The sequence below is a fragment of the Panthera leo genome, chromosome B2 (assembly GCF_018350215.1).
Source record: "Panthera leo isolate Ple1 chromosome B2, P.leo_Ple1_pat1.1, whole genome shotgun sequence".
In the NCBI taxonomy this organism is placed as follows: domain Eukaryota; kingdom Metazoa; phylum Chordata; class Mammalia; order Carnivora; family Felidae; genus Panthera; species Panthera leo.
Genome location: NC_056683.1, coordinates 124,687,744 through 124,715,486, shown reverse-complemented (window position 1 = coordinate 124,715,486; position 27,743 = coordinate 124,687,744). Strand labels below are relative to the sequence as shown.

The 27,743-nt window shown below is 41.4% G+C and overlaps 1 protein-coding gene across 5 annotated transcripts in view; it reads left to right on the top strand.

Annotated features, from left to right (window-relative positions):
- Positions 1-12,999: 12,999 nt before the first annotated feature.
- Positions 13,000-27,743, top strand: part of REPS1 (RALBP1 associated Eps domain containing 1) — an 87,598-nt gene continuing 72,854 nt past the window's right edge. For all 5 annotated transcript variants that reach the window (XM_042939956.1, XM_042939955.1, XM_042939954.1 and 2 more), the window contains exon 1: positions 13,000-13,250. In XM_042939956.1, coding sequence (XP_042795890.1) covers positions 13,098-13,250 — 153 coding nt within the window. In that variant the 5' untranslated portion in view covers positions 13,000-13,097. The remainder of the gene's footprint in view (positions 13,251-27,743) is intronic.

Here is a 27,743-nt window from a genome sequence, read left to right as displayed (position 1 = left end):
ACTGTGAAATCACGACCTGAGCTGAAATCAAGAGTTAGATGCTTACCTGACTGTGCCACTGAGATGCCCCTTTAAAGTTTACTTATTTATTTTGAGAGGGGGAGAGAGAACAAGCAGGGGACGGGGAGAGAGAGAGGGAAGTGACAATATAGTACAGTGCCAACAACAGAAAGATGTGCCATTGGGTGAAAGAGAGAAACCCACTCTAAAGTAAATCCTCTGGTTAGTTGTGTTCATTTTTTGTCAGTTACAGTATATATGGTTTTCAAAGACAAATCATTTTACATAGCTTATTCATTATAATGAGAAGCAGTGGGCCCTTCCATCAAGAAGTGGGATATAATTCTCTCATTAAATCTGGGCTGGCTTTCATGACTTGCCTGTGATCAATAGAATGCATTGAAATGATACTGAGTAATTTCTGCCTCGATCTCTTGGGAAACTTGCTCTTCAGGTTGTCTCTTAAAACCCAGCCATCATTTTTCTGGAAGCCAAGCAAATGCAGAGGCCATAAGATACTCCAGGAGGCAGCCCCTAGAGGAGTTTTCAGACAACAGGCAGCATTAACCACTACCCATATGAATGAGTTGTCTTGGACATTTAGCCTAACCTTCAGATGACTGCACATGTCAGATATCACAAAAGCTAACTACCTGCCTAGTCAAGCCCTTCCCGAATCTCTGACCCACAAAGTCATGTTTTGGGTCACTCAGTTTGGGGGTAATACATTATGCAGCGATAGGTAATCAGGCCACCTGCCTAAGGCCAAAGTCCCAGTTCTAAGAAATATTCTACCCCCACCCCCACCCGCATGCCCCACCCGAGTTTCTATTTGGACAAGTGGAACTACCACTGGGAGGACTGGTGAATGACAGAGGCCTCCCGTATGGAGACTTGAGGATTAGGGTTAAAGGCTATGAGTGATTTTGTGATACCGGCCTGATGCCCTAAAAGGCCAGACTGAACCAGCTAACTCTGAGGATACCTCAATATAGACTTGGGGACCAGGACATCCCAGCCGCCTTGCAGTGGAACCAGAGGACAGCACAGGGACCCCAGATTGTAGATTTAAGGTTCCTTCTCGATCTCACAGTCAAGAAATCATGTGAGGTCTTTCCATCCCCCACCCCCATATACCGCCCTCCCGTGATATCTGGGAGAAGAACAGGAAAGGAGGAAGAAATATGAATGGCTGAGCATTTGAATGAAATACTGAATTACTTAAATGATTACACTTTAAGAGAAAGATCCTGAGATATAACTGACAAAATTAAGTTAAATTCCACGCTGCTACTGAGGAAGATTATGTTCATTAGAGGAAATTAAAAAGCCACTTACAGTATATTAATGTTTGATCCCACTATACTTACATACCTGTACAAAAATAGTTAATTTTTAAAACAAGATACTTATCCTGATACAAAATTTTAAACACTAAATGTTTACTGGTTATAACACTTGTTGAATGTATCCAAATCACTAGATACAGGTCAGGTTTTCTTTATGTAGAGGGTTTAGAGTATACTAACAACTTAAAGTCTAGTAGAAAATGAATATGAGAGCTGATAATGACTTTTTAAATAGTTATGTCTTACTAAAGGATATGCCCCTGGTTGCTTGAATTATTTAAACAAAGTGAAAGAGCAAAATTAAAAACAATCCAGAATCAGGGGCACCTGGGTAGCTCAGTCAGTGAAGTGTCCGACTCCAGATTTTGGCCCAGGTCATGATCTCACGGTTCATGAGTTCCAGCCCCGCATCAGGCTCCATGCTGGCTGAGTGGAGCCTGCTTGGGATTCTCTCTCTCCCCCTCTCTCTGCCCCTCCCCAGCATGCTCTCTCTTTCTCTTTCAAAGTAAATAAATAAATAAATAAACAAATAAACTTAAAAAAAAATCCAGATTTTAATTGATCATGCTTGTCACTGATAATAGCTTCCAGTTGTTCAACAGCAGTTAAATAACAACCTTTTATGTTCATTCTCTCTCTTTCTTATTTTGACCAAATAAAGCATTCCATTTTACAGAAGAAGGTGCTGCGGCTGAGAGACATTAAACTTGCCCTACGTTACAAGGCTAATAATTGTCAGAATCAAGTTTCAAACCCAAGCGTATTTGGTCTCAAACTAGGATTATTGTGTGTCTATTACAACTTGATATCTTCTCATTGTTATCACCATTAAGATTTGTATTCATTCTATACATTTTTAGTTTTTAAGGTTGCACAGACATAACCTCTAAGCATCCTCAGAAAATGAAATATTGGCAACAGCAAAGCATGATATAGGGTTAAAATGGAAAAAAACTTTACAAAGCAGAAACACCGTAGCTCTTTTTTTTTTTTTTTAATGTTTACTTATTTTTGAGAGACAGAGAGAGACAGAGACAGAGCATGAGTGGGGGAGGGGCAGAGAGAGAGAAAGAGAGAGAGGGAGACACAGAATCTGAAGCAGGCCCCAGGCTCTGAGCTGTCAACACAGAGTCCAACCCAGGGCTCCAACCCACAAACCATGAGACTATGACCTGAACCGAAGTCTGACGCTTAACGGACTGAACCACCCAGGCGCCCCAGGAACACTGTAGCTCTTAAGCACCATGAAAGGTTACGAAATCCATGGCACTGTAAAATATTTTCATGGTAGGGTGATGGGAGTTAGCAGAAATTAATAAAAGTTGTAGAAGTAAAATAAAGGACAGATAATTTTGTTGTTCTTGTTAAATGAATAGTTTAAAAAGTTGATGTGTTTGGAGGTGACCCAGCCCGAGTGCAGAGTTTCACTTTAGAAAATGCTACTAATGGCAAGCAAACCGCATTTAGTATTTTTTTACAACTACCTCTGCAGGCTTCAGTATTACACAGAATAAGAAAACCATTTTGCTTTTTTCCTTGTTAAAAATTCATAATATTGGAAAAACACTAAATTGAGAATGTTTACAAAAGAAACTAAGAGGGAAAAACGGCCCTCCATAGAGTCAGTAATAAATATTTGTTGGGTTGGTTTTTATTTGGAGGAAAGTGCATTTTCATTTTTGGCTAATCTCTTCTGAGAATTCTATTTCTATAAAGAATTGATTTATTTTTGCTGCGCCAACAAATTTGTATAGATTTTTATGCCTTTGCTCCTGATGAACCTCATGCTAATATGAAATCTTAAATTTATTTGGCATTTTCTATGTCATTATTGAAACACTGATTTACAGCTGCACCATCCAAAAAAATAATCATGTTATGATTCCCTCCTAGTTAGGGAATGAAAATAGATCCCATTGGCAATATAGGATAAGATTGCCTTAAGTGGTTTCTGGAGAATTCACTTGTGTTTTTTTAATCTGTTAATCTGATTATATCATTTATATTGATGGCTCCAAAAGAGGAAAAGAAATAAGATTCAAATTAAAAGAAAAGGAAGGCTCTTGTTATAAACACAATCTTGAGTAGAAAAGATTTGCTACAAAGGATTACAAAGAAATAGGCATCCGATGGCAAATAAAGGGGCAAATTATATATATAGTATGTAATGAAAACATGTAGTAATGTGTAATGCATCCATTCGGTTGATATATTTGTTTATATGATAAGTAGTAATATGTATAAAATAAAATGTATATCTGTCTATCTATCTAATCCATCCCTTTATTTGATATTGTACGTCTATCATTTTGGGTCAAGAGGTGCTTGGCTGGCTCAGTAGGAAGAACATGTGACTCTTTATCTTGGGGTCATGAGTTCAAGCCCTTCGTTGGGAGTAGAGGTTAAATAAATGAATAGATAAAAACTTTTTAAAAATGAAAAATATATACACAAATGATATCAAGAATATTCACCTAAACGTTAATAGAAGTTGCCTGCAGATGGCAGGATTCCAGGTGATTTTTATTTTTTTCTTCATCCTTTTCTGAGTTGTTATTTTCACAATGACTGTGTATATTTTTACAAAAACAGTAAGAGATTTTTCAGAAACAAAAAAACTAGAAATTTTGATTACAGATAGGAAACTACATTCTAAATTCTACATCAGTCAATCAAACAAGAAGCACACACTGAATCTGCTGTGTGCCCAACACATAGATAAAGTATCATGTTTTCTTCCAACTCTAGTTTTCTTCAATGAGCTCCATAGCCAATTCCACAGCAACAGTTCTCAGCAACTTACTAACATCATATCTTCCCCAAACATCAATTTTAGTTTTTATAAAATAGAAAACCATCTTCCCGTTTTCATAATTAATTTGCTTATGTAATGCTTCACCCAATTATAACAATTACTATAATAAGTATAACAGGTTGGTAAGCACTAATGAACTCAACTTACTTAATAGGAGCAGAAGCGTGTGGGTGGCTCAAGTTGGTTTCCCCAGGAAACACACTGAAATGAAGACTTGAGTGCAGGCAGTTCATTGATAATTGTTGTCAGGAACAGCACACACATGCGAGTGAAGTGGAAAAAGCTCATAATTGGGCAGAGGGAGATCGGCAGGGTGGTAACGTCAGAGGCACCCACCTATTCCTGGAAGAACTCTGGAGCTGAGATGGCTCTTCAAGTTGTCTCAAAACAGTGTGGAGACCTGTAGGCTCCTATATCCACTGGGTGGCCATTGGTTGTAATGCTGCCCCTAGAACGGGGGTATAAACTCAGGTGAGGAATCTTCCTTCTTCCAAGGGCAATTCCTGGAGGGGCGTTCAGCTGTGAGCCCCTGACATTCCAACATTCCTAACAGTTGAAAGAATAGTGTCTCTGTCCTGAGGGGTGGTAACCGGGGTCGCATCCCAGAGCAACCACCGTGGTCCAACTGACACGACTCAGACCATTTGCTTCATGTGATGTATTTACCCAGAGGGGAGCAACTCCCCCAGGATTGTTCCGGATGTCGTTTTCTAGAAATGTTTACAAGAGGAAAGAGAGGGGAGCGAACTATATCTGCCACGATTGCAGCTCATTTCAAGGTCACGTCTGATATCCATGATCTCTCTACTTCTCATTCTAGATTCCCCTTGACTTCAGCTAACTCCTCTGCAGCCCCAGGTGACTTATCTTGTAAGGTGACACAGACCTTCATCCCTGGGTGGTCTGCGTCCTTTGTCACCATACCCTTCTCAGACTGTGACAGTTACACTTGTTCATTTATCATTAAAACTGAACAGGGGAGCACCAGAAGACACCCCAGTGGTCTTCCGAGTGTGAAACATCTTCTTTCCTACTTCAACTGCATAAAGTAAGCACGGTTTTCTCCTGATTAGTACGTTCAATTAACCTCTAGTATGTTGATTCTTTTTTTCTCTACTAATCTATTGGCAGGAGGTGCCCTAAGTGACTAGACTGCATTTGCTGCTTAAAGGTTAGTGGGACTTATAATACGCCTCCTAGTGGCGGCACTCCCCTTTAAGAACCAGGACCTCCAGATGCTCAAAACCTAGAATTGAGGGGCGGGGAAGTGCAACCTCCCCTCTCCCAAGTAGGTTGCTGAGGGCAAAGGCAAATGGGGCCAGTTTGACTTCTATCCCTTGGTTTTGTGTCTCGTTTAGTCAGTCTGCCTTCTGGAGATGTGGTAGTATAGAGGGCCATTCATTTAGTGTCCTGGAATGTAGAGATCCATAGGTACGGAATATCATCTCCAGGCTGACACGTGAACTGCACCTTCAAAAGGCCGTTCTATACTCTCTGAAGTCAGCAACTTCTGGATGATGTGGCATGTGAGAAGTCCAGTGAATCCTACAGTAATGCATTTGTATTGCTATAAGTGAGTCTCTCAGTCTGAAGTGATGTTACGCAGATTCTAGGTTTGTGATAAAAATGCTTAGACCCTCGGACTTCAGACTGTATTATAAAGCTGTAATCATCAAGACAGTACTGGCACAAAAACAGACACTCAACTTAGATCAATGGAACAGAATAGAGAACCCAGAAATGGACCTACAAACATATGGCCTGTTTTGAAGGGGCACATGCACCCCGATGTTTATAGCAGCACTATCGACAGTAGCCGAAGTATGGAAAGAGCCCAAATGTCCATCAACGAATGAATGGATAAAGAAGATGTGGTATATATATACAATGGAGTATTACTCGGCAATCAAAAAGAATGAAATCCTGCCATTTGTACCTATGTGGATGGAACTAGAGGGTATTATGCTAAGTGAAATTTGTCAGTCAGTGAAAGACAAATATCATATGACTTCACTCATATGAGGACTTTAAGACACAGAACAAGAGAAGGGAAGCAAAAATAATATAAAAACAAAGAGGGGGACAAAACATAAGAGACTCTTAAATATGGAGAACAAACAGAGCGTTACTGGGGGGGTTGTGGGAGAGGAGATGGGCTAAATGGGTAAGGGACATTAAGGAATCTCCTCCTGAAATCATTGTTGCACTATATGCCAACTAACTTGGATGTAAATTAAAAAAAATAAATTAAATGGTAAAAAAATAAAATAACAAAAAATAAGATAAAGATATAGTATACTCATTTGATCTAAATATATATTGTATACCAGTATATGGAGTGGAGAATAGACATGATCATTATAAAAACAAAATTAAAAGATTAACAAGGTACCCTTTGGATAAACTTCATTAATAAACATAAATATATAGCAGCAGCCTACTGAGAAGAATTAAAGAAGACCTAAATAAATGGAGAGTAATACAAAAAAAATTTCTCTGAACAATCATCAAAAATATATACTCAAGAGTAGATATTTGGAAAGGTGTCCTTAACATTTTAAGTGGCTGGGGAAAAAAATGCTGAGGTATTCAACAGTGTACATAGAATAAGATCCTTTTTGATTACAAACTAAAAGATCAAATACGAAAATCATTTTTTTCTAGTGCAACATACGAAAAACTATTAAATGTTTTGTTTTGGGAGGATGGAAAAAATGCTTAGGCTCTCTGATAGTACATTGCTGGCTAAGGCTTTGTGTACAGGAAAACAAACTTCTGTCCAGAACATGTTTGATTCCAGAGCTCCTGGGTGGCTCAGTTGGTTAAGCATAGGACTGACTCTTGATTTCGCCTCAGGTCATGATTTCACAGTGAGATCAAGGCTGGCAGTTGGGTTCTGTGCTGGATGTGGAGGCTGCTCAGGATTCTCTTTCCCTCCCCCTCTGTCCTGCCTCCACTTGTGCACCCACGCGCACTCGCTCACACATGCTCTCCCCCCCGCCGCCGCCTCAAAAAGGAACATGTTTGATTCCAGGAAGAATAATCAACTTGTCACCAAGTGTCTGATTGATCTCCCCGAGGGATGATGGTGCATCAGAAACTCAATTTGGTGTTGAGCTGACACCGAGCTGAGCTGAGCTGAGCTCAACTCTTGCTGGCAGGTTGATATTTGGCCTTGGTAAGTGGAGACCCATAACGTGGGGCCCATGCGTGCCTTCCATTGCTGCCACAGTAGCTCTTCAGTTCCTGAGCCAGTGTGCCAAGACAGGGGTGGCACCTTGCACAGGCTACTTGGCATCCACTAACCAAGTTGTTTAGTCGACTTGGTTTCCTTTGCCTCCTCCATAGCGGATGCTTTCCGGTGGGTGTCATCACACAGTACAAAGATATTTACACTCCATGCCTCTTTCCATAGGTTCGACTGTATGCTTCTCCCTTAGACTTCCTCCTCCCTGATCTTCTAAACTGCTTTCTTCCATGCCCCCGCCCTATAGGCCCAACCATTTGTCACTCTCCGTGGGTTTATGCATATTCTTATCTAGGGCAATCTCTCTTATACAAAGTTAATGACCAGGTGCACTAAATGAAACTCTCTCCAATGGATTTCCCCTCACTAAATGTCCTTTAGGGTCACCGCTGAGTTAGCCTGAATCCAAATTTTAACAATTCCGTCCTGCAAAAAATAAAAAAGCAAGCCACAGACTGCAGAAAATACGGACAAATCATGTCTCAGACAAAGGCTTGTATCAAAAATGTACTAAGAATTTTCAAAACTCAACAATAAGAAAACAAACAACCCGGTAAAAAACAAGAAGTGTTTTTGTAAATTATTTTTAAGTTTATTTATTTACTTTGGGGGGGGGGGGCATGTGCGGGGGAGGGGCAGAGAGCGAGAGGGAGAGACAGAATCCCAAGCAGGCTCCATACTGTCAGCATGGAGCCTGATGTGGGGCTCCAACTCATAAACCATGAGATCATGACCTGAGTCAGAAGCCTAACCAACTGAGCCACCCAGGCGACCGCAGGCTGGGAAAAGTTTTGAATAGACACTTCACCAAAGAAGATATTCAGATGCCAAATATGTACTTGAAAAGCTGCTCAATATCATTTGTCACTGGGGAAAATTCAAATTAAACTCACAGCGAGATACCACTACACATCCCTTAGGATGATGTTACAAGGGTTTGTGAGGATAAAGAGAAACTAAAATTCTATATATGGCTGGTGGGAGTGCAACGTGGCAGAGGCATTTTGGAACAGAATCTGGCCGTTTTTTTAGAGTTCAACACATACTTACCAGATGACCCAACAATCCCACTCCTCGATATTTACCCAAGAAGGAAATGAAGATTTAGATTCGCACACAAAACCGTACACATGTGTTTACGGTATCTTTAATAATAATCGCCTAAAATTGGCAACATCCCAAATGTCCTTCAATTAGTGAATCGAGGAACAAATTCTAATCATTCATGCAACAGAATACTATTTAGCAATTAAAAAAAAAAATGAACCACCATAGAAGCCAGAACATGGGAGAATCTCAGATGCATTATGCTACGTGAAAAAAAAATCCAGATTCAAAAGGCTACATACCACAGAATTGCATGTATAGAACATTCTGGAAGAGGTAAGAGTGTAGAAGCAGAAAAGAAATCAGTAGTTGCCAGGGTCTGAGAGTGGAGGGCAGAGGTGAGTAAAAAGGGGCAACACAAAGGATCTTGGAGTGGGGGAGTCACAGAATGGTTCTGCATCTTGATTTTGGCGGTAGATACGGGACTATATGCATTCGTCAAAACTCATGGAACTATGTACCAGAGACAATGGATTTTATTGTATACAGTTTACCTTAAAAACCTAGAGATTTCCAGTTAAATAACAGTTGAGGCATTTGCTGGCAGTAACCAACTATTTGATCTTCCCCTGAAAACCCGCATCTTTAAATTTGTAGCTATATAATATAGACCATCTGTTTTAAAATAGCTTTCTCATGATGTCACTTCTAAAAATTGATGGGTCTAGAAATGTTTACTAGGGGGAAAAATTAAACTTGACCTCAAAGAGCATGTGTTAAATTGTATTTTTTTTCCCCTTTCATACCTGGAAATACAAATTTAAGTGACGGATATAGAGAAAAATCTCTTTCATTTGTGAAATTGTCAAGCTCTCCAGCACCAAGCCCACCCAGAATACGGCAGGGGGCTGAGAAGGCAGGCCCCCTAGAGCAGGCCTCCCTGTCTTTCTGAGCGCCTGGCCTGCCTGTGTGGGGAGTGTGTGCTTGTTGAGAGATCTCACAGGCACAGTGCTCCGCACAAGCTGAGTGATGTTCAGGACTCCTTCGGGAACCTGGGGAGTGAGCCTGGGGCTTAAGCAGTGGTTGCTGGCTGTAGGGTCCATTTAGTTGCTTCTTAGTAAGCCCTTAGGGGTGGGGGTTTGACGTTGCTCTTTTTGGGGGGGGATCACGTGGTCCTGGTGACTTTTCGTCCTCAGCTTGGTTTTGCTCCCACTCTGTATCCTATTAGGAAGGCCTCACAGAGCAGTGAGACCGCAGGAGTCCTCCCGCCTCAACATCCTGTAACTCACACGTTGTGGTCAATTCAGTTTTAGCATTTGGCAAGGGGGAGTGGGGAAGGGCAATGCATGAGGGAATCAGGGTGTTTTAGGGTGTCCCTGACATGACTGACAATGAGATCCCTAGATGGAGGATCCCCGAGGACAAGATCATGAAGTTTATTTTACATCAGTGCAAGATGCTCAAAGTACACTTTGAACACATGAAATACGTGTTAGGATTGGAAGAGAGGAACCCAAAGGTGATAAGGAGCAGGCTTATTCAAGGAATGGGAGGCAAGATGAAAGGGATAGCACGTTGTGGACTGAGAAGGAAATTTCAGAATTCCAGAACTTGGAAGGGAAGCAAGTATTTTAGGTTGCTAAGGAGGAGTGGGGCTGGAGGTTGCCGGAGTTAAGGGAGCTGAGTTAGGAGATTAGGGTACCGGCTGGCTCATCACGTCATTAGTTCGTTTGTTCATTCATTCATTCAACGAATAGTTCCTGCTGAACACTATTGGCCTTGGATGCATGGCAATGAACAAGTATTTTCTGGTAAATACAGGGATGGCAGTTGGGAGACCTAATAAACAAGTAAGAAAGGCTCTAAGACAGTGATTTCAGAATTGAGATTTCCTGGGTTTTGAATCCCAGATCCAGACACTTAATAACAATGTGACTTAATAAATAAATTACTTAATCCATTTGTGCCTCGCTTTTCTCATCTGTCCAATAAAAATATTAAGTGCCTACTTCATAGGATTGTTGTGCTTAATGTGGTCATTAGCATAAAGTTTTAGAACAGTGCCTGAAACATAGTAAGCACTCGGTGACTATTAGCTATTAAAAATGTGAACAGATATATACTTTAATGTCGGGTAGTGACAAGTGCTATAAAGAAAAATAATTCAGGGAGGGGGATAGAGAGTGGTGGTAGGGCTGTTTCAGATCAGATGTGGAGAGGAAGGTCTCTCTGGGGAGGTGACAGATGAAAAAGGACCTGAATGGTGTGGGAGAACAAGTCATGCAAAGGTCTGTGGGAAGAGTATTTCAGGCAGCAGAAACAAAGGCCCTGGGGCAGGAGAGATTCAAGGCCTAGGAAAGGTGGTGGACAGTAAGACGCTGAAGACCTTTGTGATCCAATCCCTACCCCATTATACTCCTCCAATTTACACTTTTGGAAGACAAATCATCTGTGGGGGTCTGGTCGCCTCCGGAGGGGTATGTGAGATGTCTGTGTGACAAATTGAAAGTTTTAGAGATAGGACAACTTGAGCTTAATGGCAGGTTTTATATATATATATATATATATATATATATATATATATATATATATACACACACACACACACACGCACACGTATATGTATATATATACATATACATGTACATGTACATATACATATATGTGTATATACATATGTATATGTATATATATTATATATGTATATATATTATATATATATTATATATGTATATCTATCTAAAATGCTGCTGGTCAAGGGGTCCAGTTAGAAAGTATTTACAGCTCCATAGGCCTGTGTGTGTGTGTGTGTGTACATAAAAAATATATATGTATATATATACATGTATCTAGATACATGTATATAAATGTATCAATATACATAAAATATAGTCATACACTAGGTTAAAACCCTATATATGTTTTAAAGACAAGTAATAAAATGCCTGTAACTATGCATATATTAACATCCCATAAAGGCCTGGAGTAAAATGAGTAAATATTGACACTAAGTGGCACAAATAAGATTATAAATAGCTTCATGTGCATTAAGATTTGAAGGCCTCCAAATGAGGCAGAGAAGATTTTGCTGCCAAAGCGCTGCAAAAAACTTTTGGATTTTCAGCGCTTTTTGAATTTTGGATAAAGGATTGGGAACCTGTAATAATTTCCTCCTATGGGCCATCTATAGGATCAGAACTCTAGGGAGCAACGTCTAAAAGACACAATAAAAGCCCAAATGGAAAAACCTGTATAACAAATAGCCTTAACCACTGTTTTTAAAATATTTCCTAAGTATAAACCCTTAAGATATTCTACTCCGGATATCTTACAACTCTGCTCTGATCGGGACCGATCAGAACAGGGCAGGATTTTCGTAAAGGAGAAAATTAGGAGTGGCAGGAGCCCCTGAGGTCAGCCCAGGGCCTACGCGACTTTACAGAGGTGTTGGTATACATTTATGGCACTAAGTTCCCGGGGACCAGAACTACCTTGCATATAGAAGAAAACTTTGCCAGTTTTTCCCTCTATTCATCAAATTTTGCTTCTCAGGTAAACATGCTTGGAGTAAGAGTGGGAGTTAAGCCTCAGTGTTAGAGTCATTATGAAAGTTCCCAGATAGAATCTTCATAGTTCTTCAGAGCACATAGAAATATTGCATTTATCCTCAGAAACATCTGACATCTAGAAGGTAACAACAAAGGTACCAACAGATACAATCATAGTAACCTGAACAATGTTCCCCTTTCAGTCAACGTTTATGAATGAAACCTTTAGTGCCAGAAGCTTCGAAACAATCTAAACTGCAACCCGTACCTGAGTTCCCCAGGTCCTAGTGAGCAGCTTGCCGTGGACCCCTGGTCCGCGGCCCCGGGGTCCCAGCTCCTCCCTCCGGGGCTGGGGGCGGCTCTCCGCCGCGGGGCTCCGGCCACCAGGGGGCGCTGCGGCCCCCCTCTCCCGGGAGCAGCCGAGCCAGCCCGGTGGGTGTTTCTCTCCCTCTCGCGCTCTCTCCTCCCGGCCTCACATCCGGGTCTGGAGCGCGGCCGCCGCTGTCAGTGCTGGTGCGGGCGCGTCGGGGGCCGGGCCGGGGCGCAGTAAATGGCGGCGGAGGGAGGCGGAGCGGCGGCCACGCTCAGCTCAGAGCCCCCGAAACTTTAGACTCGAAGCCCCACAACTTTCCGGGAAGTGCCGCCGCTCCGGAGGGGGGGGGGGGGCGTGGACGGAAGGGGGAGCCGAGGCGGGAAGTCTGGGGGGAAGCGGCTGAGAGCCGGGGAGACTCGAACCCGCGGCGGGGGCGGTGGCGGAGTCCGCCTGTGCCTCGCGCCGCGGCGGCCCCCGCCTCCTTTCCCCGCGCCCTCCCCGCGGCCGCCGAGCCGGAGCCGGAGCCGCGCCGAGCCCGGGACTGCGCGGGGCCTCGCAGGCGGCGGCGCGCCGAGCCCAGCCGGGCCCCCTCCTCGCGACCTCCCGGCCCTGTTGCTCGGGCGCCCCCCGCGCGCGTGAGGCCGGGGCTGGGGCTCCCCCGCGGCTTCGCGGGGCGAGGAGGAAGCCGGGCCGCGCACAGCCCCCGCCGTCCCGGGGTCGTGGGGCCGGGCTCCGGGTGTTGCATGCGGGGCGGGGCGGCCGTGAGCCGGAGGCGAAGATGGAAGGCTTGACGCTGAGCGATGCGGAGCAGAAATACTACTCGGATCTCTTCTCCTACTGCGACATCGAGAGCACCAAGAAGGTGGCGGCCAACGGGCGGGTGCTGGAGCTATTCCGGGCCGCGCAGCTGCCCAACGACGTGGTCCTCCAGGTAACGCCGCCGCCCTCGCCTCTGGTCGCGTCCGGGGCTCTGCCGGCCGCCGACCGGTCGCTTCCCGGCGGCTCCGGCCTCCAGCCGCCCGCCGCCAAGGGGGTGGGAGTGGGCGCCGTTTCCAGCAGCGCCGGCCGTGGGCTTGTGCCCCCGGACTCCCCAGCTGCAGGCTGGGGCCGCAGGTGCCCGGGTGGCCCGGACTCGCGGCGCGGCCGAGGGGGAGGGGTCGCTGTTAGAGGACAAAAGTCACGCAGAGATACGGTTGGGGGTGGGGGGCGGAGGTCTGTGTATTATCGCTCAAGAACCTAAGTCCAGTATTTCTCGGCTGCCTCTCAAAATCTGTATTTTTCACAACTGGAAGAGCAACTTCAGATGAAGGATATCGGATTGTTACCATGCCTTTCTTTGAATCATAGATCCTGATATATAACATAGCTCTCCGGATCCTGCAGAGTAGTAAAGTTATCAGTATAGGTAAAATGTTTTTTAAATTCTTGAATAAGCCAGCGGGCGAGGCAAAGTGGGTTTTGTAGGAATCGAAGAAGCCTTTTTCTTAAGGAAGCTGAATTCTTGGGGAGATCAAAAATTTGAATTTATAGCTAGTAGTTTGCAAGTAGATATGGAAAGAACTTGTAATTAACTATAGAACGTGTAGCTGATGTAAACTGGACAGTTTTTTGATGCACATTCGGTAACATTTAGTGGAACTTAGGGATTGGGGTTGGGAGATAAGTAAGTATTGAGCAGCTGGAAGTCAGACGTGCCTGTTTGCCTCAATCAGATCCGCAGCTCTAGAGGAGCAAGCAGAGTACATTTTAAGCTTTCTCTATCACATCTGTTTTTAAAATGGAAGGTTTCCTAGAAGTTCTTATCTAATTTATGTGGTGAACATTATTGTTACTCTGTTTAATGATTCATCGCTGCTGGTAAGAGTCTGTCCAAACAGCATATCGGGAGCAGTTTTTAAGCTTTCATCTTTGTGATGATCCAAGCCAGGTTACCCACCTCTCCAAAACCTAAAGCCGGATGCATGGGTATAATGTAGTATACCCCAGAGGGCACTGAATCAGGAGGTTTGAGGCCTGGGTCTTTGACCCCATTTTATTGTGAACTGGCAGTGTGACTTTGGGCCAGGCACTTCCACTCTTCTAGTGTAAGCGTTGCTCATCTAAAGAATGAGAGTCAGGTTTCTTCCAACAATTCTGGAAGTATAAAAATGTCCATAAAGGTCTCTGTTTTGGAAGTTAACCTGTGCATGAACTATGACCAAGTTGAAGGAGTTCTGTCCTTTTGCATAATTTTGTGTGTGTCATAATGCTTTTTAAAAAACCTTGGGAGGAAAAGTTGGGTGTCTTAGATAACGACAGCTGGGAGTCTCAAAGCCACGCTGCCATAAAGGGACAAAACGTAAATATTTTAGGCTTTGCCGGCTACTTACGGCCGAACATTCTTCTTTGTTTTTGTTTTTGCTACTCTTTAAGAAGGTGAAAGCCATTCTTAGCTCAGGAGCATACCAAACAGGGCCTGTAGTTTGCCAACCCTTGCTAACAAGAATGGTGGTGGCAGTGTGGGGTTCTCTACTTCCTCCGATGGCTTTGGGGTTAGACTTTTAGCCAGAACGTGCTCATTAATGATATTCCCTTTTTTGTCGCAATAACAAAACATACTTTCAAGTCATTTAGGAACTAAAATTAAGGAGAAACTTCCCAAGTTCTGTTTTAGTTTATGTTTTTGGGGAGGGGGAGCCGAAATAAACTGACATGTGTGTATATATATGTATTTAATTATATATATATTTAATTATATATATATATATTTTAACTTTTAAAATGTTTTTATTTATTTTCGAGAGAGACAGAGTGTGAGCAGGGGAGGGACAGAGAGAGAGAGAGGCAGACACAGGATCTGAAGCAGGCTCGTGGGGTTCGAACCCAGAAACCGTGAGATCATGACCTGAGCTGAAGTCGGACGCTTAACCGACTGAGCCACCCAGGCACCCCTAAACTGACTTGTATTTTTAATAGTGCATGAAGACTTTAGGACTTTTAATGTATTATTTAGTAGTATTTCGGATAGACAAATCAGCATTACCCTTTGCTTGAAATATGTTTAATCCAAGTTATTTTTGTGTTTTTCTCAGGTTTATTAATATTCAAAAAGAAATTTCTATTGCCTTTTTGTATAAAGAGAGGGCATAAATACCATAAATGTTCAGGATTCAGTTACAAGTCGGAAGCTGCAGGAACTTGCTGAAGCAGAACTCTTACAGTAATATATACTAAATAGTATTATGGATATCTTGAAGGCAGTTTACTTAAAAATCAGCCTAAAGTGTAAAATGTGAGCTAAAAGGGGAATTGGATTTAGTTCTTTTAAGAGAGTTTGGGATTGTCTGAAGACAGTCCTTTGTTGCTTTCTAAGTGAGATACATTTGGGTCAGCTCCTGTATATTGAGTGAGTTACTTAACTGGACTAGGTGTTGCAGGCCATCACAAGAGGAGTAAGAAGCTCTCAAGGACCTTGTAAATTACAGGGATACCCGTGTGTAACATGAAGCACCCATGTGAATACCGTAGGAGAGGTGCAGAAGAGGTTATGGTCAGGAAAGCCTTCTTGACTTGAGATGGACATTAAATTAGTATGGAGGGAGGGCAGTGGGACGGATAAGACTTTCAGACAGAGAAAAAAACATGACCGAAGTTGGAAAGGGGAGGAGCCTTTTCAAGAACTAGCAGATTTAAGGTTTGCTGAAGCTGCAGTATATTTGGGGGATAATGGAACATAGAGTTAGAAAGAGACCATACTGAGAAAGACCCTAAAGAAGGCAGAAGATTTCATATTTCAGTAAGCAGTGGAGACTCATTAATGGTTTTTGACCTTGGGTGGGGGGTGAGGAGGAGGCTTTGCAGTGGTCTGGAATGGATCCTGGGTGATGGGCATTCCAACCAGGGTAACAGCTGTGCAATAGGAAACAGATCTGGATGAACAGGTCTGTTACTGAAGGGCTGCTGGCTAGACACTATGTTAGGTGCTTTGTTGGATAATGTTTAATTGAGGCCAAATTATCAAGGCTGGGTGGAGAGCTTTGAACTAATTGTGAAGGTAACAGGGAGTTGTAGTGTAAGAGAAATGACTCATAAAAGCCATGCTTAACAAGGCCTTTAGATCTGTGCAGCAGGAGTTAGAGGGAAGAAGCTGGAGATGAATTTGGGAACACATTCTCTGTTGAGAATGGTGAGGAGCGAGGCCATGGTGCTCAAATGCAGGAGTGGGGGAGACACCGGGGAGGATGATTTTATCTCCCAGGGGCATTTGGCGCTGTTCGGAGACATTTTGGGTTGTCCTAACTTTTAGGGAAGGAGCAATTCTCCCGGCATCTAGCAGACAGAGGCCAGCGATGCCACTAAACATCCTACAGTGCATAGGCCAGCCCCCCGACAAAGATTTATCTAACCCCAAATGCCAGTCAGTGGTGCTGAGATCGAGACATCCTCACCTGGACTCTGGTGGTAACTGTGGAACAGCAAAGGAGGCTAGAACTTCATAGAAATTATGAAGGTAGATTTGATGGGCCTGGGCTACCTAGTGATATTTAGATGAGGGAAGGGTAGAGCAAGGATTATCCTTTGTTGGATTCTACTCACCGCCTAAAAAGGGGGCAGGAAGAGTCTGGTTTTAGGTAAAAGATACTGGCAATTTGACCTCTGGCATTTTGAAATGGCAATGGAAATCTTCAGGAGATATTTGGAAACTTACGGATGTTTGTCCCCACTGAGTGCTTGTTCTTACGGTGAAATTCAGATATTTGGGGTGTCTTCTCTGCTTTTCTCACCTAAGTATTTTGGGGCTAGGGGGGCAGGCAGCTTCTTACACTGTGGGCATGCATGTACACATCAGGGCTTTGATTGATGTAGTAGTTTTCAGCATTTGTTAATAAAAGTCATGAGAAGGCTGAGTCATCTGTGAGAATGAGTGTAGAAAACAAAGAACAGAGGGCCGAGAACTGAAGGGGGAAGGAGCTGGCATTTATTGAGTGCCTATTATGTTTCTTTTACTGGGCAAATCATTTTCATGTAAGAACTCATTTGATGCTTACAACAACCCTGTAAAGTGTATTATTTTTTATTTATTAACTAGGCACCTGATAGGCAGAGAAGTTAAATCATCTGTTCGTGAATAAAGTGTCTCTCCTTTACCGTTATTCTTTGTTACCTTTCAGCTCTTTCTTACTTTCACTGTTCATGTGCTTGGTTTGCCCATAGTTCTCCTAAAGAGTGGAGATTTAAGATAGTTTGATTTTGAGTTATGTGTGGATTTCCTTCTCTGCATGGTCACTAGTTTCATGTATGATGATGTCTTGAGACACAGCCACTTAAGAGAAATAGGAAGATTCTTGTAGTTGGTATCCTATGCACACAGACACACAATTTTATATTACTACAGCTGGCAGACATCTTAAAGTATGTTCATTACCCTGGTGTTGGAAGGGTAGAGTCAGTCCTGTTCTGAGTTGAAAGGTTTGTTTTGGGGGGTGCCTGGGTGACTCGGTTGGTTGAGCGTCCCACCCTTGGTTTTGGCTCAGGTCATGATCTCATGGTTTGTGAGATTGAGCCCCTCGTTGGGCTCTGTGCTGAAAACTCAGGGCCAGCTTTGGAGTCTCTCACCCTCTCTCTCTGCCCCTCCCCTGCTCACAGGAGCTCTCACTCTCTCAAAATAAGTAAATAAACTTTTTTTTTTTTTTTTTTTAAAGAAAGGTTCGTTTTTGGAGACTGTCAGTAGACAAAGTGAATGAGCTACAGCTTTATAGAATTATGCTCAACAACAGAGAGGAACAGGACTGGGTGGAGAAAAATTTGGTTCATAGGATATAATCATGAGGAGTTTTGCTCTTTGCTGAGCAAAAAAAATTCATTGACTTGAAAATCACCTTATCTAGAAATAATTTATTTTATTTTTTAAAGACGAGGGAAAGTATGCTACCACACTAATCAGTATGTTTTCTTAGCTTTTACTTGGAGCCCCTACTTTGGGAAATGTTTTAAAACTACATACAAGTTTTCAGTGCGTAATAGTTTGAGAAAAGGTTCTAGTATTAATGGTTCTTTTATTGAAGGTTCTAACCAGTGTATCCCTATTAATGAAGCTGAAGAAATGTCTTAGATCATTTGTGTTGAGCAACATCTTGGTAGAATATTTGAGTAACACATTAATTTAATGGGTGAAAATGACAACCGTGACACATAAACCATTTTGCTTTTCTCTTGAAATGTGTTCAATTATAAGATTTATTCATTAGTGATAGTATTAAAGTAAGGGAAGAGAGCCTCATTTGTTCACTGAAAGTTATAAACTTAATACAATAAATGTCAGGTTTGTTGTTCTGGAGCAGTGATTTCTTTTTCATTTGTAATTTCTGGATCATTGAAACAGTTACAACAAACTACAAAAACAGTCTTGCCTTAATCAGACACTTTCCTATATACAGCTGAAAAGCATACTGTTTGTGACAGAAGTGACACTTAATGGTTTTCTGTAGTATCCTATTTGCTTTTTAAATTTGTTTTTCCTATATCATTGCTAGTTTTAGCCTTTTCTTTTTCCTTTTAAATGAATAGCTCAGAGTTAGTGTCTTAGTATTTTGGGAATTCATGCTAAGCATTTTGATGGAGCTGTGGAAGAGCATACAGGCCGGTATAAGGAGCTCTAAACACGGGAGGCAAGTTCCAGTCCTGTCTGTAGCCAGCCTTGTGACCTTGAACAGATCACTTAATGTCTGGATTTTCTTTCTCAGCCTGAAGAGGTTGGATTGGGTTTTTCTTTTCTTTTTTTTAAATGGTTGTTTATTTATTTTGAGAGAGCATGAGCTGGTGGCACTCACGAGGCTGAAGAAGAGAGAATTTTAAGCAGTCTCCACCCTCAGCGTGGAGCCTGTCCCTGTCCCTGTCCCTGTCCCGGAGGCTCTGCCTCCCAACTGTGAGATCATGACCTGAGCCGGAAATCAAGAGTCCCAACGCTTAATCGACTCAGCACCGCTGGATTGGGTTTTTCAAAGAAACGTGTTAGAGTGTTGAAATGGCCACTGTGTCCAGCCACACCCTTAAGAACATAGTGCACAGTCCTGAAATTAGTTGTCCACTGTTTTAACAGTAGAATTGATTTCTTTTACAAGTTTTGGAGATTTGATGAGGAGAATCTCAGCCTGGAATGCTGAAGGGACTTTGTGTACATGAGGGAACTGCTGAAAAGTTTGTAAGGTCCCTAGATATTTGGCCAGTGAGAATTTGAAATGGGTGATAAAACTTGGCATTTATCACCTTTTGCCTCATATAGGTTTCATTGTCTGTAGCCTTTCCTGTGATATAGATGCATCTTCATTCATCTTTTCCCTCCTTTACCTCTATAAAAGAATCTACGGGGGCACTTGGGTGACTCAGTTGGTTGGGCATCTGACTTCAGCTCAGATCATGATCTCACAGCTTGGGAGTTTGAACCCCCCGTCGGGCTCTGCTGACAGCTCAGAGTCTGAAGCCTGCTTCGGATTCTGTGTCTCCCTCTCTCTCTCTCTGCCCCTCCCCCACTGGCACTCTGTTTCTCTCCCTGTCAAAAATAAACATTAAAAGAAAATAATCTCGTCTGATCAGTTGCATATATATGTGTGACATAAAAATCAGGATGTAATAAGTTCAGCTCAGAAATCTTTTTTTAAATTCATACCATACACTAAGTTTCATTGAAATTTGGTAAATAGGACTTCGGCCTTTAAAAAAAAATACTGTATCTTTTCTTCGTTTTGTTTCAAGAATTGACTTTATGCTGAATTTGAATCTACCTTCTTAAATGATGAAGCCAGAATTTATAAGATCATGTAGCTCCTACCTCTTTTGGGTTGTGGATTCCTTTGAAATGCTGGTGCACCTACACGACATCTGTCTAAAAAATACAATCACACAAAATTTTGCATGTAATTTGAGGTTGCTAGCCTTCCTCCAATTTAGTCAGGCTCATCCCATGGACATCTATGTTAAGAAAGTTTTGAGGACGGGCAGACAGGCCTGTGAAATGCCAAACATAATGTTTGTCTTAAGTCAGTTTCGTATGTTTTCATGAATACTTCTTAATGGCTACTATTTATATTCAGGGTGTATATATATATATATATATAACAGTGGTAAAAAATCAGGAATTTTTCTTGCCTTCATGGATTATGCTAATGTTAAAAAGGAAAAGAACCGTGTATAGTTAATACAGAATCACTGCCAACTTGGGGACCTACTTAGTTGTAAGGGAAGGTTCCTCTGAGGAGAAATGGATGGAGATAAGGGAGCGAGAATGAGATGTTTCACATGGAGGGAAAGCATGGGAAGGGCCTGAAGTTTGAAGAGCTTAATGTGTTTGAGGAAGTGAGAAGCTGGAGCCCTTGGGCAGGGGGAGAACATGGCAGGGACCACACACTGCAGGGCCTTGTACCCAGCGGTAAGGGGTTTGGATTTTAAATATGCGAAGTTTCTGTTAAGGGAGTAGCATCATCTATATTGTTGGGTGTTTTTTTTTTAATTTTTTTTTTTGTTAACGTTTATTTATCTTTGAGAGAAAGAGACAGAGTGGGAGTGGGAGAGGGGCCGAGAGAGAGGGAGACACAGAATTAGAAGCAGGCTCCAGGCTCTGAGCTGTCAGCACAGAGCCCGATGGGGGGCTCAAACTCACGAGTGGTGAGATCATGACCTGTGTTGAAGTTGGACACCCAACTGACTGAGCCACCCAGGCGCCCCTAGCTGTATTGTTTTTTCAAGATTCTCCTGCTGTGTAGAGCGAAGAGCAAACAGAAACAGATTGGCCAGTGGATATGCAGTAGCTCAGATGGGAGATGATGGGAGATGACCGTGGCTTAACAGTAGTGCGGTGGCAGTGGATGGAGAGGAGTGGACATAGTGGAGATACTTTGAGGTGGTAAAAATAGGAGGACATGATAATGGATTGGATATGGAACATAAGGGAGAAGGAAGAACTCAGAGATGTTGCGGGAAGTCACTATTCTTACGGTTGGGAGAGGAATGGGTTCTGGGGGGCGGGTGGTTTGGTGTGTGGTGGAAAGGTAGTCGTGAATTCAGGAGGGTTTTTTTGTTTTTTTTGTTGTTGTCCTAGGCTCTTAGAATGCTGCGAGATTGTCAGGGGTGCCTCTACCAGAGGGGATTGAAGATATTTGGCTTGCAGATGTCCATTTGAAGATTATCAATGACACTTAAAAGCCAAGAACGTAGATGAAATCAGGAAGGAAGAGAAGGAAGAGATGGCAGGGAGGAAAGAAAAAAGACTGACTAGAAATGCAAAGAACCCTGAGGAATGCAGTACATTTCTAAGTTGGGTAAACTGGAAGGCTGCTAGGAAGGAAGCTAAGAAGGACAGTCAGAGAGTGGTTGTAGGGAAATTGGGAACGTATATTGGACCATGCCATGGATGCCAAGCAATGCAAGTATTGGAGGAAAAGAATAGTTAACTGTGTTGAGTTTGGTTGGCTGAGAAGTTGGGAAGATGTGGGCAGAAATATGGCCATTGGATTTGGCAGCCTAGAGGTCATCGGTAACTTTGATGAGCCAATTTCATGGACTGGTAGAGATGGAAACTAGATTTGAGTGACTTGAGGGATACCCGATGGCCCAGGAATTAGAGACAGAGTGTATAGATAGTGTTTGAAAGCTGTTTGCAGGTGAAAGGAAAACAGACGTGGGGTAGAAGCTAGAGGTGTATGAGGATATACAGGAAGTCTTCCTTCCTTCCTTCCTTCCTTCCTTCCTTCCTTCCTTCCTTCCTTCCTTTCTTAGTATAAAACATACTGCAGCATGATTTTAGTTGTTAGGATAAAAAGGGAAGAAAGGAAGATGAAGGAAGCGTTGAAAAAACAAGATTGTTCAGGAGCCCAACTGCACAGAGAATGGACTTAAAAGAAAAGGGATCCCTTCCTCAATTTTGAAAGGGGGGAAGAAGGAAGAACATGGATGTAGAGACAAGTAGGTACATAGATTCAGTGCAGGAGAATTCTGATGTTCCAGCCTAATAGTTTCTACGTGTTTTACATACTGAGGCAAAAATAACAGTTTAGTAGTGGGAACAATCTGAATGTGAAAGAAACAAAAAATCTACTTACAGTAGCATCGGAAAGAATACATACTTAGGAATAAATTTAACAAAAGATGAGGTGCCTGGCTAGTTCAGTTGGTAAAGCATGCAACTCTTGATCTTGGGGTTGTATGCTCGAGCCCCACATTGGATGTAGAGATTACTTAAAAATAAAATCTTGGGGCATCTGGGTGGCTTAGTGAGTTAAGCATCTAACTTGATTGTGGCTCAGGTCATGATCCCAGGATTGTGGGATTGAGCCCCATGTTGGGCTCTGTGCCGAGTTGAGCATGGAGCCTGCTTGGGATTCTCTCTCTCCCTCTGCCCCTCTCCCTTGTTTGCACGTGTTCTCTCTCAAAATAAATAAATAAATAAATAAATAAATAAATAAATAAATAAATAAAAAAAATAAGTAAAAATAAAATCTCAATCTCTCTCTCTCTTTCTCTCTCTTTTTTGTTAAAGAATCACTGGGCACCGGGTCGGTTCATTCAGTTAACCAGCTGACTCTTGGTTTCAGCTCAGGTCATGATCTCACAGTCTGTGAGTTGTAGCCCTGCCTCGAGCTCTGTGCTAACAGTGTGGAGCCTGCTTGGGATTCTCTCCCTCTCACTATCCCTCCCTACAGTGCTTGGGCATGTTTTCTCTCTGTCTCTCAAAATAAGTAAATGATATTAAAAAAAAAAAAAAACACCCAAGATTTTTATACTACAAAATATTACTAAGAGTTATTAAAGATTTAGGGGCACCTGGGTGGCTCAGCCAGTTGAGCGTCCAACTCTTTGCCCCAGGTCATGATCCCTGGATCTGCTTAAGATTCTTTCTTTCCCTCTGCCCCTCTCCCCGACTCGTGCACTCTTTTTCTCTAAAAAAAAAAAAAAAAAAGATTAAAGATTTAAATAAATGTTTTAAAGTTGTATTTATTTTGAGAGAGAGCACACACATGCACGAACGGGATAGGGGTAGAGAGAGAGAATCCTAAGCAGGCTCCATGTTCAGCATGGAGCCAGTCACAGGGCTCGATCTCACAACTGTGAGATCATGACCTGAGTCGAAATCAAGAGTTAGAGAGGCTTACCTTGACTGAACCACCCAGGTGGCTGAAGATTTAAATAAATGGAGAGACAGTCTGTTCATAGATTGGAAGATTGGATGTTGTTAAGAGGACAGTGGTTCCCAAACTGACCTATAGATTCAACCAGATCCCTATCAAAATCCTAGTAGGCATTTTTGTAGAAATTGTCAAGCAGATCCTAAAATTTATAGGGAAATGTAAAGGACCTAGAATAGCCAAAACAAAGGAAATAGAAGATTTGCCCTACCTAATTTTAAAACTTACTTTAATTTACGTTAGTCAAGACAGTGATTGGCATAAGACTAAGCATGATAGTTAATAGAACAGAAATGAGAGTCCGGAAATGAACCCTTAGCATTTATGATCACCTGATTATTAAAAAAGTATCAGGACAGTTTGATGAGGGAAGGATAGTCTTTTCAACCAATGGTGCTTCGATACCCATATGTTTAAAAAATGGACTTGGATGTATGGTTGTGTATACTTCACACCATACACAAAAATTATCTCAAAATAATCATAGACGTAATTGTAAAATCTCCAAACTATAAAAATTCTAGGAGACGCTGGAGAAAATCTTTATGATCTTGTGTCAGGAATAGTTCTTAGATGACACCAAAAGCATGAATTGTAAAAGAAAATACAAATTGGACTTCATTAAAATGTTTAAAAACTTTATCACTCCAGAGGATATTTAAGAAAGTAAAAAGACGCAGACTGGCAGAAAATAGTTACGTCTTACAAACATAGTATAGGTCTTTAATCTAGAACATATAAAGAAATTTTACAAGTCAGTTATAAAGAAAAAAACCCAATTAAAAATGAGCAAAAGACTTTAATAGATATTTCACCAAAGGAGAAAATATAAATGGCCAAGAAGCATATGAAAAGATGTTCAGTGTTGTTAGTCATTAAGGAAATGCTGATTAAACCACAATGATATATTGTCACACACCCACTCGAAGGGCTGTAATTAAAAAGACTGACATTACATGGTATTGTGGAGAAACTGGAACCCTTCTACACTGTTCTTCGAAATGTAAGTGGTACAGCCATTTTGGAAAACAGTTTGGCTCTTCCTTAAAAAGTTAAACAAGCTTATCAAATGAATCAGTAATTCCACTAACAAGACCTACCCCAAAGAAATGAAAATGTGTGTACATAAAGAATTGCAAATGTCTCTTAAGAGCATTATTCACAACAGTCAGAAATTGGAAAACAATCCAGCTGTGCATCAAATGACGAAGGGATAAACAAAATATGGTATATTCATATGGTGGAGTACGATTCCGATAGGAAAAAATTGCTGGTAAATACTACAACAAAGGTGAATGTCAAAAACATTGTCAGTGACAGAAGCCAGATATAAAAGGGTACATATTATGTGTTTGCATTTGTATGAAATGTCTAGAAAAGACATATCTATACAGAAAGAACAGTGGTTACCTGAGGCCAGGGTAGGAGTGGAGACACTAGAGGAAAACATTTGGGGCGATAGTAAAGGTCTAACTTTGGATTGTGGTGATGCTGTACAGCTCTGTACATTTTCTTAAGATTCAATGAATCGTATGCTCACCTGGGCTAACTTTATGGTATATAAATTATACCTCAAACTGTAAACTTTTTTGAAGATGGTTTTGCAGGGTAGGGTAATATGTATGAAATAGTCATCTTGGAGAATGTGAAAGGTGAGTGCTGTGGAGAATAAAGGACCCTCTACTGTGTGTATAATATAGTTTTAATTACAAAACCTCAACATCGCTTATATAATGTGGCGTTTGTTAAGGACCTTCTGTTTTGGACGTGATATGAAAAGTGATACATTGATAATCTTTATGTGTAGAAGAGATTGCCATATGAAGATTCATTACAGCCAAGTATATTTACATGAAGCACCAGGATGATAATTCGGGCTTACATTTACTCACTGCTTCTGTGTGCTGGCTCTGCACGCCTTATCTGGTATTCGATTTTTTATATGTACTTTATTTAATAGATTTAGAAGCGGCTGAAAAGTTGTGATTTAGAGCGAATTGAGACCAGTTTCTATCTGTTGACTTTAGGTTGTATGCTGAATTTATACACACTTAACTAAGATATCGTAGTTTTTTGGAAAATTGCAGAAACATAATGCCTCAAAGATAGCGTGAGTTTGAAATAATCATGCCTGGTAAGTAGTGATTTGATGGAATAATAGTTTTATTTTTTTTTTATTTTGTGTATGTATGTATGTATGTATGTATGTATGTATGTATGTATTTGGAATAGTAGTTTTAATCTGTAGGAAGGACTGCTTCCAGTTGTCGTCTTCTATTGGAGTAATCACTGTCACGATCATTAATCTTTTTGTAGCTAAAAGCATCTACTGTTACTCCGAAGCACTGATTTGGCATCTTTGTGTTTCTAAATTATTGTATCCAGTGTGAGTTTGCATAAGTACATAGATCTGGAACCGAGTCCTCACAGTCATACAGTATTAATATGCTCCTTTGTATAAAAAATAGCTGCTAATGCTACTGATCTAAGAGAGATCTTTGCTTCCTGTCCATGGATTATGTCAAATGTTGTATGTGGAAATAGAAATATCTATATCCTTGACAAATCATTGTCTGTAAACTAAGGATTATTGATTTGTATCTCATTTATGACTAGAAGGATCAGAGGTATGTTTAAACTAGAGTGTTTGTTTATATTATATTTTTTAATAGTTAACTTAGAAGAGTTCATATTTTTTCTAGAGCACTTAATTATATTCCATAGAAAAGTTTTTCATTATAACACCCTTATAATATTGTGTCAACAAGTATTGAGTCCTGTGTAGTCAGAATAGCCTGGACTTTGGAATGTGACAGTTCCACACTGGAATGTTCACTTGATGCTTATTAGCTCTCTTGCCCTGAACAAGTAACTGAACTTCTCTTAAAGACTCCCATTTCCTCGATTGTAGACTGGGGATAATACCAGATAATGCCAGAAGTTTTCATAATACCAAACCGAAATGAAGTGTAAACATCTAGCAGAGTGCCTGGTTCTAAGAGGGTGATCACATAAGTTTCGTTCAGTCAAACTCTGCTTATATGAGAAAACTCCCAATTTATAGGATCTTGTCTTTAATAGTAAAAATCTCTCCGTATTTCTTCCAACCTAGATTTATGCCTTTTGTTATTTTTGTTGCACGAAATTAATAATACTGCCCCAATCCTTTGATCCTATCAGTAACGCCCCTTGTTTCACCATTTTACTCTGTAATTGGAGGATTTGTTCTTCTGAAGTGAAGTATACCACCAAAAGACTATAATAAAGGATGATTTTAAGGTTTTGATCTTATGTAGCTTGCAGAATGATTATAGCCATTAACAGAAATAAAGAAGTGAGGAGGATTGCGTAGTTTTGTGGGGAGACATTGTGCTGAAGTTTGGATGTGCTGGGAGAGATGCCATGTTAGTCCGTCTGTGTAGCAAGATTCGTGGGCATTTCAAAGCTCGAGAGTCGCAGCTTGGTGGCTTTAAAGCTTGTGCGGACCTGATGGTGATTTCTGACTGAGGCCGTTCACTAAACATGAGGATTGCAAACTTCATTATATCTGAAACGTTCTTTTGCAATAAATGGTAAATTGCACTTTTGTCATAGCGATTTTGTCACAGATTTTGTCATAGGTGTTCTCGCTTAAGTTCTCAGAGTTTTTGTGACATTTTTTTTGAGACCGTTAGGAAAGCAAGGTGGATGTGGAAGTATTATATTTGCCTGAAATTAGTCTAGCCTCCATAAAGTTGAACCTTGGATGTTAAACCCAGAAGCATTTGCATATTTAATGTAAGAGATTTTAGTTCATAAGCGGTCCCCAGAGACATCCGCATGTAGTGTGATTGCATTTTGGCTGAGGAATGCTATCAGTATCTCACTGCAGCTTCCTGATTCTTACTTCACACAAGATCTCGTTTAATCCTTACAGTAAGCCTGCCAGGTATGGGTATTCAAATGTATGCTTTTAGGATACTCTAGAATTAGTGAGTTCTTGAAGATTTGTGGACAAATTCCTTGAAAGTCACTTACCCTGTAGCATTGCTATACCATTTTGCGGCGGGGGGAGGGGGGGATAGATCTGTTGAATTCTGTCCATATATTCAAAATACTTATTTCCTGTTTAATATCCTATAATTACATTATCATTAACTCAACAATCACTATATAACACCTATCATCACCAACATATGCACCCAGAGCACGGAGTATGTAGAGATGAGGGAAAGATAGTTGGTTCCTGCCCTTTCTGTTAAGCTCCAATGGTCTAGCACAGTAACTGT